Raw genomic sequence first — 13,500 nt, forward strand, 5'->3', positions numbered from 1 at the left:
CACAGAGGTTAAATAGCTGTCAGTCAGAACTGAAGAAGTCTCTTGGATGAGGGACGAAACGTCTTCTAGTATCTTCAACCAAGTCCAGTTGCCCTTGACTTTAACCTTCGTTGGATAACAATGACCTAGATGACTGAGAACCTTCACAGACACGCTTGTACCTTGCACTTGTATCTTGTAACGATGTATATTTGACCCTTTGCTCTCTTTTCTTCTTCCCATTCCTCCAGATATCCGTGGCCTGCAGGGTTTTCTGGACCAGACGTCCCGTCAGGGCGTAGACGTGGCTTTGCAGAGAGTGGACAGGAACATCAGTAAAGTCTTCACCAACCTCTTCACCACCATGAGGACGGAGGAGCTCAATCGGTACAGAGACACACTACGCAGAGCCATCCTGCTACTCAGCCCCCACGGAGCGCACACGTTCATCCAGCAGGTCGGTCCACATTCAGTTCGAGCACGTTTTTAAATGTGAATGTGTGTTTGCATGGGAGTGTGCTTCTACACAGAGACAGCTAAATGATTGTTTAAGTGTTTTTATGGAGCAAATGGATGTAAAACGTGTGAGGAACTGTATGTGGAAAACAAATGTGTTTGTATGGGAATAAATGAGTGATGCCTATAAGTGTGAATACATTCACAGGGGAGAAATGGTTCCCCACATACTGTATATAAGGAACTGATAAGCGTGCATATGTCATGTCGTTACACTACACGCATTTAGGGGGGAAATCGTGTAGTGTTTGAAGGGAGTGAGTAATTATAGCCTGGGGATCCCTGCATGTTTATGATAGAGTACAAGTAATTATACATATGCTGCATTCACATAATGTCGACAGAATGGGAAGACCAGGAAAACATATTAAGTGTTACTTCAAGGTCGTTAGCCCTAGTGCTAGCTTTGTATTCACACCAGATAAACACACTATGTTAGCCACTTTTGTTGTTTTACGTATTTGTAGCAGTTCATTTCCAAGTGAAACCAGATACAAACAGTGGATAGCTCCTATAAAAGTAGCTGAATCGGTTGAAGATATTCCTGCCAGCGGTGGTGCATTTGCAGCCATTCTCCCAAGATTCTGTTACAATGTGTGTATTTCTTTTCACCAAGCGGTAGGTAAAAGTTACTGTTCATAGTGAACAAGGTTGTGTTAAAAGGCGAGGGATGTATAAAGAATTCAGTGTATGAAATAAGTGAGTGTGTGCAGAGGAAATCTGATTGATTGTGTGTTTTTGTACGTAAGGCAACAATTGAGTTGGTTCATAGGGAACGAGAGAGTCTGTGGGTAAAGGATATTAGTCAGTGCACTGACGGAATCAGTGTGTGTGAAGGAAACAAGGGAATGTGCTAAGGGAACCAGTGAGTAAACATAGAAAGGTTGTAAAATATATTGTGTGCAAAGGGAAACGGACAGCATGTAAAACAAAAGTACTGTATGAAAGAAACGCGTGTGTGTAAAGAGATCAAGTGAGTTTGTCCAGGCTTTCTGTCCATCCTCCTCTCTCTGCTCAATACCAACTGTTACCAGTGATCATTTGTAAGCCTGTGGTGTGTGTGTGTGTGTGTGTGTGTGTGTGTGGCAGGTGTGAGTGCCCACCTGGAGTGACAGATGGAGCTGGTTGGTCCACACACACAAGCTTATCCAAGGGGAGGATGAGTTTTACTCAATATTTATTACCTGTTTCATTTTTCACCGTGACTCCTGTCCATGTCACACTGATATGTGCACGTGTGTGTGTGTGACTTTTAATTATTTACAGCTCTGTGTGTGTGACTGAGACAAACATGTTGACAGCTGCAGATATTTACTGGCCGTCAGATTTTACAAAAATAGTCAATTAATTGTAATGTAGATAGTCAGATTATTGTAGTTATACATTTCTTATGTATGCATGGACTGTGACTGTCGTTACTGTGTGTGTGTGTGTGACTCAGCTTCTGCAGTGCTCGGTGACCTCTGACCTCTCAGACACACTCACAAACAAGCACACACCGCTCGCCTCATCCATATTGAGGTCCTGGGCTCCCTTATTACAAATCTCTACCTGCCAGCAGTGTGTGTGTGTGTGTGTGTGTGTGTGTGTGTGTTTGTCTAGCGGGCTTCTCATTTCTGTTCAGACTGCCAGTCAAGCTGCATTGCCATGGCAGCAGCGGTGGTAAGTATTAATGTGGCGCTCTCTCTCTCTCTCTCTCTCTCTCTCTTGCTCTCTATTCATCTCACTTCCAAGAACAGTTTTTTTAAATCTTAATTAACCCGACTGCACACACAGATGTTTACATATTACTGTCACACGCGTGCACACGGAAACACATGTTCATGATATATATATATACACACTACTTAAATGAGAACTGTCAGCCAACGATTATTAGGAAGTAAGAAAGAGGAAAATAAAGTAGAGAAAACTCAGTTCAAACAAACACAAATCAGTTTAATTTCTTAAAACAGGTAGTTTTCCAATGAAAGAATCTGCTGCCACTCAGCTCTTATATATATATATTAAATATCACACTTCTGCCTACAGCTACAATCTACATGTACACATACATACATTTAATTAGCACATTTTAGTCTTTACACGAATCTCCCATATGCTTCAGAATGTATTAACATTTATTAAATCAGCAGTAAAGACAGATGGTGCACTTGCAGCACGGATGGTCTGATAGATGGTTACTTTTTACCTTGTGTGTGGAGTCACTGTTGTTTTGTTAATTACACAATTCTACATATATACATTTTCTTCAATTATATATTCATAAATTGGTATGTTATTGCCACACTGCTTATTTGTTCTCACACACACATATAGCCTGCCACATTACTTCACCAGCTAACGCAATCCATATCACTATCCTGTGTATTTTGTCAGTATTGATTCTAGCCTGCAAGAAGTGATTTTAACTACGCTGAAACAAACAATGGTAAACTGTAATGAAGTAAGAAAGAATAAAGTGAGTAAATGCCAACTTTTGAACAGCTGTTTTTCTGCACATGTAGCCTGTTTATTTATGTCACAAAACATTACGTTAACACCACTCCCTCCCGACGAGTCCAGCATCAGTGACAGCAGCCGCCGTGGTTGTAGAAAAGAGTTTAGCCTAGATGACTATGTTCTTTGCATCTTAGACTGTGACACAATAATGGCAGCAGCTACTTACAGCTGTGGAAAGAACGCCTCTCTCCCTCGTTCTCCAGTCTTTTTCTCTATTCTATAGTTTTTGGCTATCAGCGGAGATGGACAACAAAGTCCGGTGCCGCTGACCTGCTGCACAGTCGCGCTTCCACGTTCAGTAACAAGTAACGCAGCGTTAATTGCATTACGGTGTGGCAACAATCTCATTTATAGTATTCAGTCTAGTTGTCACCCTATACATTTAGCTGTGCTCACATTGATGAGCCTCTCTGGTGAAAAATACAGTAAATGCAGTCACCATGTAACGAGCATGGATTAGTTCAACTTCAAGCTGATTAAAAATATCACTGTAAAGTTGCAGTGGGAGTTTACCTGAGTTTCCAGCATGTTGTGTGAAGCTGTCTCCGGTGCGCCAGTCTCTGTTTTTGCTCCATCATTAGTTCGAGCACAGGCTTGGGAAGGGAGTGTTTGCAATCTGAAAAGTAAAAAGTAAAAAAGTACAACATGGCTCCTTTTAAAAATAAGCGAGACTCTACAGGCACGGCAAACCCGTCGTGGCTCGACACAGAAGAGGTGAGTCCACCAGCGGGTTGAGTGTCTGTGGTTAGTTCAGACATGTCTGTAATAACAGCAGGATGGGTGTGTAAGACTGCAGAGATTACATCTAGAAAATGACTTTAGAAGAGAGCGTAGGTGAGTTACAACATATCCTAACTGTAATTAGAGCCAGCAGGCGTATCTATAAATCCCTCATTCTGTGTTTTATAGTGGAGAGTGTGGAGTCACTCCAACATGTCCTTGGTCCTCTCCTCCAGTCCCTGCTCACCTCGCCCCATGTTCCCTCTCCCTCCCTAGCTCTTTTCTTTTCATGTCTGTGTGGTAAAATGTATGCTGGCTGTTAGTCAGTCAGTTGCGCATATTGAGTCCATTCCACTGTTGTCTGAACAGAGGTCATAAGTATGTGAGACTGTTGGCTCTGAATCTGCGTGGAGCTCATCAGGCCATGATTTCTCTGCTCTCGAGCTTAATCAGCAGCAAGAAGACAGACAGTGAAGGGTGTTTTCTCTTAAGATGGTGACTGCCTGTGAAATATTATTGTGTGGTTTGTAGTTTTTAGTGTGTGTGTGTGTGTGCTTTTCTCAGGTACGCTGGTCTAATAGTGTTAATGTCCGTGTTTGACTGCAAGTGTCAGTGTGTAGAAAAGAGTGGGAAGCTTTGGCACAGAAACAAATGGCTTTCTGCTCGTGTGTGTGTGTGTGTGTGTGTGTGTCTTGACGCTGAGACATTCATTAGCACCAGGACGTGACGCGTAGGAGGGTGAGACTGAGCTGAATGAAAATTGCACTCTTCAATAATGTCATGGAAACGTGGTAAAAGCTTTTCCAAGTTTCTACACACACACACACACACATGAAAACAATACACACAAGCTATCTATTACGTGCTTCACGTTGTCTTCACGCTCAGCAGTTTCCACCGGCATCAGCGACCTGTTGAAGAGAACAACAGCAGCCAAAACTGACCAATCACAGTTCTCCATGTAGCCACTGTAGGTCTGACTTGTTTTAACGTTTTTCACTATAAATCCCACTTTAAGTGCAACATGCTAAACATCAACATTAAGATCCAATATCTCCTTACTGATTTAAAAAAATGTGGGATACCACAAACATAAGGACTGTATATATTATTTTAGATTCAATTGTAAGAATGCACTTACCAGACGATTCACACACTTGGCGTTTACTAAACTATACAAAATTTATGTAACCAGGGGAGCAACCATTTCAATTATTATAGGAAGGTAAGGTTAATGTAACGTTACTTAGACTTACTCCACACACTGCTCCCACTACAATCCCCCCCCTCCTTTAGAACAGTTTAGTAAGTAACCTCTACAGAACAGAATGAGGTATAAACAAACAAAATATATTGATTAGGATAAGTGATTAATAACTCAACTCAGTCTGTGTTTGTAGTGGCTGACGGTCCAGCATCTCCTCTGACAAACTTAAGCTGTAAATTACAAACAATACTGTTTAATCCGCTGCATCAGGCTTGTACATTTTCAAACATAAAACACTATTTTTTCTATGGCTCAGCTAAATATTTGGTGGTTATTATTTACTGAGAGATGGTCATGCATATTGCCCAGTGTGCCCAACTAACCAACATTTAATATTCAGTATTTAATCAGTAGTCAGTTCCAGTCCATTGCTTTCCATCTTGCAGAGTTGTAACTAAACTTTGACTGAGAGACTAAATAATCACTGTCTTGTTTTAAAATGATGTGTCACGTGAGGAGTCACATACGTATTACACACACGTATTGTCTGGACTGGTCCGCACAGAGGTCACTGCTGGACTGCATGAATTTCATTTTGTGCCCATGAACACGTGTTCATGGGCGACGTGGTTATCTTTTCCGAGCTGCGGTTTACTGTTTGACACTGTTTCCCGTTGGCAAACTTATTAAATAGTTGTATTTCACTCTGACTTTCATCAGGCACAAAGTCACAGAACACAGCGCTGGAAGATACGACAGACCAAGAGAAGTGCTGCTAACATTAGCAAGACAGACTAGAGATGCTCTGCAGCTGCACGTCAACTTAACGTTACTGTCATTGCAGACATCAAACTTGGAGGGAACACAATTAAACACACGATTGTTGGGAGAGCCAATCAGACCCAGAACCTGCCCAATGGTCCTCTAGTGTGGGGCCAGCGTAAGGACCGACAATGTGGAGCTGAGCCTAAAAAATGCCAGTGTGCAGAGTTTTGATTTAGGACATAACATGACCTTTCCTCTGGTGCCACCCGGAGGACGAACCTTCCTTTTTTTTTTCCCACCGGTAGAGAAAAGTGTTTTTATTAAACTTGTGCTTGTAATGATCGTTACAGCCTTTCAGGGGACTCGTATTCCTGTTTCCGCCTCTGTTAGTGCCTCTGCATGAATCACAGTCAGCTGTCAGCGGACTCTGTGAATCATTATCGAGTGTGTGTGAATCCAAGCAGGGAAATTAACACCAGCCACACACACACACACACACACACACAGTGTCAGGTTTCTTCATCACAGTCGCATCAGTCGCTGACTTCAGCCGCTCTCCAATCCTTTCTTTCCTTCCTTCCTTCCACTTTTCTGACTTTTATTTTTTCTTAAGTCAGAGAGTCACAGAGATGAAGACAGAGTATAAATGGCTGGCGTTTAGACTGGGAGGCGGGATGGATGGGGGGGAGACGCATTGACAGACAGGATCCAATCAGACCCTTCTCCACTTCTCCCTCTCTCTCTGTGTGTTTTACATGTCGCCGGGGCAAAAACCCTCCAACAGCAAATTGAAAATGACCTCAATAAACACAAACAGCCATATTCTTCTCCCATCTCTCACACACAGAAGACAGCGACATCCATTCTTGCCCAGTTACGACCTGCTGAGTCTTGTTGACGCGGCACGTGTTGTTTGGGCTGCAGGGCAGGAAGATATGTCAACATATTGAGTTCATAGCTGTTTTATGAAACGTGAGTCACCATCTGATGTCATACGGATAAAGTGAAACGCTTAATACGAATGTTCATCCTCAGAGATTTTACAGCTTTAATAACAGATGTTTCAGATGTTTCAAATCCCCGGGTGTCACATAAGGATATTTGGTCAAGGCCCCTTGGCGTTGCTTTTTAACGCCATTGGTATGGTTAGCGTTGTTTTTGTACGCTTAGGGCTCTTTGGTCAAGAAAAAAAAAGACATTAAATGAATGCAGCAGAACTACATCAGAATTTTTCACACATTCTTCTTTCTTGTCAAAACCTGGTGCTAGATTACCCACAATGCAACTGCAAAAAGTCCTCCGACTTAAAACAACGAGTGTTGACTACGTTAAGTAAATCACAAGACCTGCATCACATGACATTTAACGCGTGTTGTAAAGCGGTCGCTGTTTAGTTAGGTTCCGGACAAGATGATGCTTTGGGTTAAAACAACTGTTACTTATGTGACTTAAATGACACAAGTTAAGTAACATCAATAAAAAATAAACCAACACCTGTCTCCTCGGTGAAAGTCCAGTATTTGTCCCACCCCTCCACCCCAACCAGCTCCTTACTCGCACCTTTCTGTTATTTATAGTAGCACTTTTAGCATTAAACAATGGCGGTAAAGGTTGCAATGTGCTTTGGTACCAGACGCCGAAGGACGTGACGAAGCGTAGCTGTCTGACGCTCTGGGAAGGAGAACAGGCTCAAATGTTTTAATGACTCTTGTAATTGTTTTTACTTTTGTTGTTTGCTGGTTGTCTGACTTTTTATTTGTCTAACTGGTTCTTCTATGCTTCCCGTGTCGTCGTATTTCAGGACTGATTGTAAATGCTTGTTGCTCTCAGATCGGTGTTGGGGGAAAAAAATATATCTAAATGAGGCTGATTCAGTAGCTGTTTGCCAGACCGTCATCTACTACAAGTACAGGAAAGAGTGATGTTTATGTCTGTGTGGAGGAGAGAGCTGTCCATATTTTTGTACCTCCTTCCTTAAATTACCACCTACAGACTCATAATAGCACATAATGAATACAGCTACAACTGCGTGTTACTGGTATTGAATGCATAGCTGTCTGAATGAATGCACCAGGAAACAAAGCAGCGTACTGACAGATCTCGAGGTCTTTCATGTCCAAATGAAAATAGTAATTTTCATAAGCATGTGCTTTTATCTTTTCAACAAAGGTTAAACAAAGGTGAAAGAAATAAACCTGTTCTCAGTCCATGGGCCGCTTCCAGCATTAGTTTGACCTTTACAGTTACAAAGAGATGGTAAGTTGAGAGTGTTTGAGGAGAGTCTGCACAGTTCGGTATGTTTCGGTGAAACACAGAGAGAAAACTCCGTCCCAAACGTGACTCGGATGTAAATGGCGACCCATCTGTTGGACTTGTAAATTCTTTGGATTAGAGAGCCGTTAAAGACAAGGTTGCAAGTCCCACGTGGCTTCATCATACTTTTCCACCGTGTTTCTTAATCATTGTTAATCACTCGGATTTGTCTCCCATCAACTTAGTCCTTGTGGGCCGCGAGAAGGACGGCATCGCTAATGAAGCGAGGGAGAGGGAGGACGAAAAGAGAGGACACAAAAGAGTGGAAACAAAAGAATTAAAAAGGAAAAAGATCACCTCCGCCTTCTGAAACATCAAAGGGAAAAAAAGGAACAAAATTAAAAACGTGAAAATTGTGCATTCCACTTGAACAGAGCGAGAAGAGAGCTAAACAAGACAAGAAAGAAGAGTTTGATCTGAACCTCGACAAGGAGGAGGAAAAAGAGAATTTTTAAAACACAGACAGGAAACAGAAGAATACTAATGTTGAAGGAGATTTACAGGTATTTTATATATAAAGAGGCTAGAATGATCTGTTTCTAACAGCCATGAGGAAATTCATGAAACCAATACTTCACACTCACACAGTCATCGCTAAAACCTACGGGATCATTTAATCCTCAGGGTGTTTTACCAAACATGTCACTTATGTAACACAGATAAGTAATATAAGATACCGTAAAACTTACGGCCTACCCCGTTTCCTGGCCTGCTGTGGGAACACATTTTGACAAATAAACACAGGTCTCCATTAAACGCCTGGTCTGGTTTTTATAGAAGTTCTTTGGATGTACAGTGGATAGAAAAAGTCTACACACCCCTGTTAAAATACCAGGTTCTTATGATGTAAAATAATGAGACAAAGATAAATCATGTCAGAACTTTTTCCACCTTTAATGTGACCTATAATGTGAACAATTCAATAGAAAAACAAACAAAAATAACAATAGAACAATAAAAACCTTACAATAACCGGGCTGCATAAGTGTGCACACCTTCTTATAACTGGGGATGTGGCTGTGTTCAGAATAAACCAATCGCATTCAAACTCAGGTTAACTAGAAGTCATTACACACCTGCCATCATTTAAAGCGACTCTGATTAATCACAAATAAAGTTCAGCTGTTCTAGGAGGATTTTCCTGATATTAGTTGCATCTCCGAGCAAAAGCCACGGTCCGCAGAGAGCTTTCAAAGCATCAGGGAGATCTCATTGTTGAAAGACATAAGTCAGGAGACGGGTACAAAAGAGTTTCCAAAGCATTAGATATACCATGGAACACAGTGAAGACAGTCATCATCAAGTGGAGAAAATATTGCACAACTGTGACTTTACTAAGAACTGGACGTCCCTCCAAAACTGATGAAAAGACAAAAAGAAAAGTGGTCAGGGAGGCTTCCAAGAGGCCTACAGCAACATTAAAGGAACTGCAGGAATTTCTGGCAAGTACTGGCTGTGTGATACATGAGACAACTATCTCCCGTGTCCTTCATATGAATGGGCTATGGGGTAGGGTGGCAAGATGGAAGCCTTTTCTTACAAAAAAAAGCATCCAAGCACGGCTGAAGTTTGCAAAAACAAACATCAAGTCCCCCATAAAGCATGTCGGAAAATGTGTTGTGGTCTGATGAAACCAAGGTAGAACTTTTTGGCCATAATTCCAAAAGGTATGTTTGGTACAAAAACAACACTGCACATCACCCGAGGAACAGCAGACCCACAGTGAAGCATGGTGGTGGCAGCTTCATGCTTTGGGGCTGTTTTTATTCAGCTGGCCTTAGTCAGGGTGGAGGGAATTATGAACAGTTCCAAATACCAGGCAGTTTTGGCACAAAACCTTCAGGCGTCTGTTAGAAAGCTGAAGACGAAGAGGAAGTTCACCTTTCAGCACGACAACGACCCAAAGCACACATCCAAATCCACAAAAGCATGGCTTCACCAGATAAAGATTAATGTTTTGGAACGGCCCGCCCAGAGCCCAGACCTGAATCCAACTGAACATCTGTGGGGTGATCTGAAGAGGCCTGTGCACAGGTCATATCCTCGCAATCTGACAGATTTGGAGCGCTTTTGCAAAGAAGAGTGGGCAAATATTGCCACGTCAAGACGTGCCATGCTAATAGACTCCTACCCAAAAAGACTGACTGCTGTAATAAAATCAAAGGGTGCTTCAACAAAGTATTAGTCTAAGGGTGTGCACACTTATGCAGCCAAGCTTATTTGAGGGGTTTTATTTTTCATTTTTCCCCCTTGAAGATTTCAATTAGTTTTTCAATTGAATTGTTCACATTAAAGGTGGAAAAAGTTCTGACATGATTTATCTTTGTCTCATTATTTTACATCATAAGAACCTGGCATTTTAACAGGTGTGTGTAGACTTTTTCTATCCACTGTATAAAACCTCTTAAACCCCGCGGGGTCGCCGCTTTAGCTGCTTCTAAGCTGCTTAGATCGTTAATACAAATATTAATGTTTAAAGATATGATCAATATGTCAGTATGGACATGCTGCACATCCTTAGATTGGTTAGATTCTCCACAATTCAGTCGTTCATTTCATTTAACGAAAATAACGAGCCCCAAAGTCTAATTCGGTGTAACCTACATGGTCCAAGACATGAAAAGGAAAAAAAGTGCCGACCCCTGTTACCTTTGAAGCGCTTGTTAAGTCCAAATGTGTCCTTTCCCGATTATTTATCTTCCTTTAGTCTGGAAGGGTCCACCGATCAAAAGAATCCAAACAAATTTTACTAAAAATGAATCCAAGTTGTGAATCCTGTCACGTGAAGTCCATCGCTTTCTGTCTGCTAACTTCTCATCATGCACCGTGTTATTGTTTTCCTTACGTTGCTGCCTTCAAAATAAAAGCGCATAAGCCGTCTGTCAAGCTAGATCAAATGAATGACGTGTGTTTCATATTATTTGATCCTTTTTATACAAGTAATATTCTGTTTGAAATAAAAAAAACTGTTAATAGTAGCCTATTTCTGATTTGTGCGAGAGCAATGTCGGTCCCCATTTGGGTCAATTCAGTGATTTTAGCAAAAATAAGCCCGGGCTATTAATCAAAGTTTTACGGTAATGTAGCTCCAGAAAATACTATTAAGAAAATACACAGGCCTCCATCACTGCTCAGTGACTTTCTCACAGTAATAAGAGACCGAGTCAGTGTCTTGTGGTCATGGCAGTGAGCATTGTTGGATGTCAAGGTCATGGCCTCTGCTATAACTTTGTCATACCTATGCTCCTAGTCTTTTTCTCAATGTATTACTCTGCTTTTTGCAGGTTAAAAAGCTTACTGTGTGTTGCAGTAGCTGTTTTAGAGCTGATGATGCAGCATACATTTATACCATTGTTCACAAACGGTCACTAAATCCTTCTGATTTTTCTTTTGTTGGTCTGGAAGCAGATTTATGAATGTCAATTTAAATAACTGATCTAATAATCAGTGAATGTCTGTAGAAGAAAGGCCTCCACGCTGTACGTTAGGTGTAAAACAGCTTAAGTATAGGCGCAAGGAGATTACAAGCAGCGGGTGTGAATCAACGCAACACAACATATTCCCGCTTCTAGTGTCGACACTTCTCATATTAATCTGAAGTTGATACAATCAAGCATGTTCTCTGGTTTATGTGGCCATCAAGAAACTAATCTTTGGAGACAAACATTAGAAAAGCAATCATTTCTACAATTTTGAAACCAGGAAATTATTCAAAACAAATAGTTTGTAGAGCAGCATGCAGTTGACAGCTTCATATTATATAATTAATGGATAAGACAGACTGTAATATGGTCCAGCGTCTGTACAGGCCTGATGTGCGCAGAAAGTTGGAAGCACTGTGTGATTCTTCAGCCAGAGTATAAATATTAAAATCACCCAGATTGGAGTCTGGAGGTCTTCACTTGACAGCAGAAATAGCTTTTTTTGACCCCGTGGTAATTTATATTCTACTCTATTGTTGTGTTCCTGTTTCCTTTCCCATATCTTCACTCTCTCTGCTGTCAACGAACCAATTTGCCTGAAGGCGTGAGTAAAGTTTCATCGTAAGGGAGGAGAAAACAGAACGAGAGGGCAGAGAGTGAAATGTTGCAAAAGAAAAGCGAGTTGTCATCCTCCATGCGGGATCATAATTGATCTCACCCACATCACCTCTCTGCTATAATTGGAGCACTTAGTGTAAATGCTCTGGCCGCTATCTAATTGTCTGGAAGTGGGCGTAGGTGGAGAATACTTGACAAGCATTAGCGCTGATTGGAGATCAGCATCGGAGACGTTGCCTTTGGTTGGTCGGCCCACTGCCTATTTAAATACTCCTATTAGAGAACAGAATTTGACCGCAGCCTGACAAGACAAACTTAGCGTGTAATTTGACACGTTAATGAGGGTTTTTATTTTAAAACGTTTTCACTCAGGAAACCAGAAAGGTGATCTACAGAAGGACGTGCATGGAGTAAACGGCCGATGCTCAAAAGCAGGCCTGGGATTATTTAATTTTAGGGGCAAGGGCAATTTTTGAAGTGCCGAATGTCAGAGCAGCAAGGCCATCAAATAAAACCACGGAAATGATGAATTTATCAGAAGGATTAAGGATGATTTTATTTTGATTCCATCTTTTCAAACTTGTTAATGCTTGTCAATAATCATAACCCTTCATCAGGGAGGCTGGAAGTCAGTCACTGGCGCACGGATCGAATTCATGAAAAGTTAAAACTGTTTCGATATAGCGAAACAGCCAGCTCAACAAACCCAAACCTTGCTTTGCTTTTTCCTCGTTTTCTTCTGTCTCACGATCCGAGCTGCAGATCCGGGACTAACAGTCGAACTGTTATCCATCAAAGAGGGCCAATAACACATCTCTCTTGCTCTTACTCGGGCTGCTAAAGTGTCACACAGTGGCCATCATGGGCTCAGTGAAATTCCTTCCTTGCTCACAAGTACTTATATAGTCATCAGAAAGACCCATCTAGGACAGAAGCACATGTTTTTGTTTTGGATTTCAAATGAAATGGTAATAAAAAGATATCTCTGTGCACACATCAGCATTTAATCTCCAGAATTATCACCCGACTATTTTTTCAAAAGAAAACAAAAAACAGCCTCACTGCCAGAGCACTGCAGAGGCGACCACCTGGATGTCCCATGTTCACGGCCAGGGGCCGTTGTAAGGGCACTGGTGGGACAGTCTACCCCTTGGCAGCAATATGAGATGGATGAGAGATGGATAGGAGATGGGCTGACGTGTCGTTTGTCACAGAGCGAGAGGCGGCGGCGGGTGTGGAGGGCCGCTGTCATTTGTTTGGCCAGCGGACAGAATGGCTGATAAAGCAGCAGCAGTCTGAAGGGGCTAATCTGATATCGGCCGGGAGAGCAAAGGAAACAACGCGGCGCCCGGGACGAGTGACGTACAGGAAAGATATCAAATCATCTCTCAGTGCATGAACTGTAAACGCGCACCTGTGCAGCGACGAGGGCTGAGTCTTAAACCCAGCAGAAAGACT

At 41.9% G+C, this 13,500-nt stretch overlaps 1 protein-coding gene across 4 annotated transcripts in view; it reads left to right on the forward strand.

Moving 5' to 3' along the window:
• The window catches only part of LOC119915620 (glutamate receptor ionotropic, delta-1-like), a 580,442-nt gene that overhangs the window by 373,306 nt on the left and 193,636 nt on the right, over positions 1–13,500 (forward strand). For all 4 annotated transcript variants that reach the window (XM_038735231.1, XM_038735232.1, XM_038735233.1 and 1 more), the window contains one exon: positions 231–436. In XM_038735231.1, coding sequence (XP_038591159.1) covers positions 231–436 — 206 coding nt within the window. The remainder of the gene's footprint in view (positions 1–230; positions 437–13,500) is intronic.

The sequence above is a fragment of the Micropterus salmoides genome, unplaced genomic scaffold (genome assembly GCF_014851395.1).
Source record: "Micropterus salmoides isolate LMB-PRFRI ecotype aquatic unplaced genomic scaffold, ASM1485139v1 Ms_hic_scaffold_21, whole genome shotgun sequence".
NCBI classification, from domain to species: domain Eukaryota; kingdom Metazoa; phylum Chordata; class Actinopteri; order Centrarchiformes; family Centrarchidae; genus Micropterus; species Micropterus salmoides.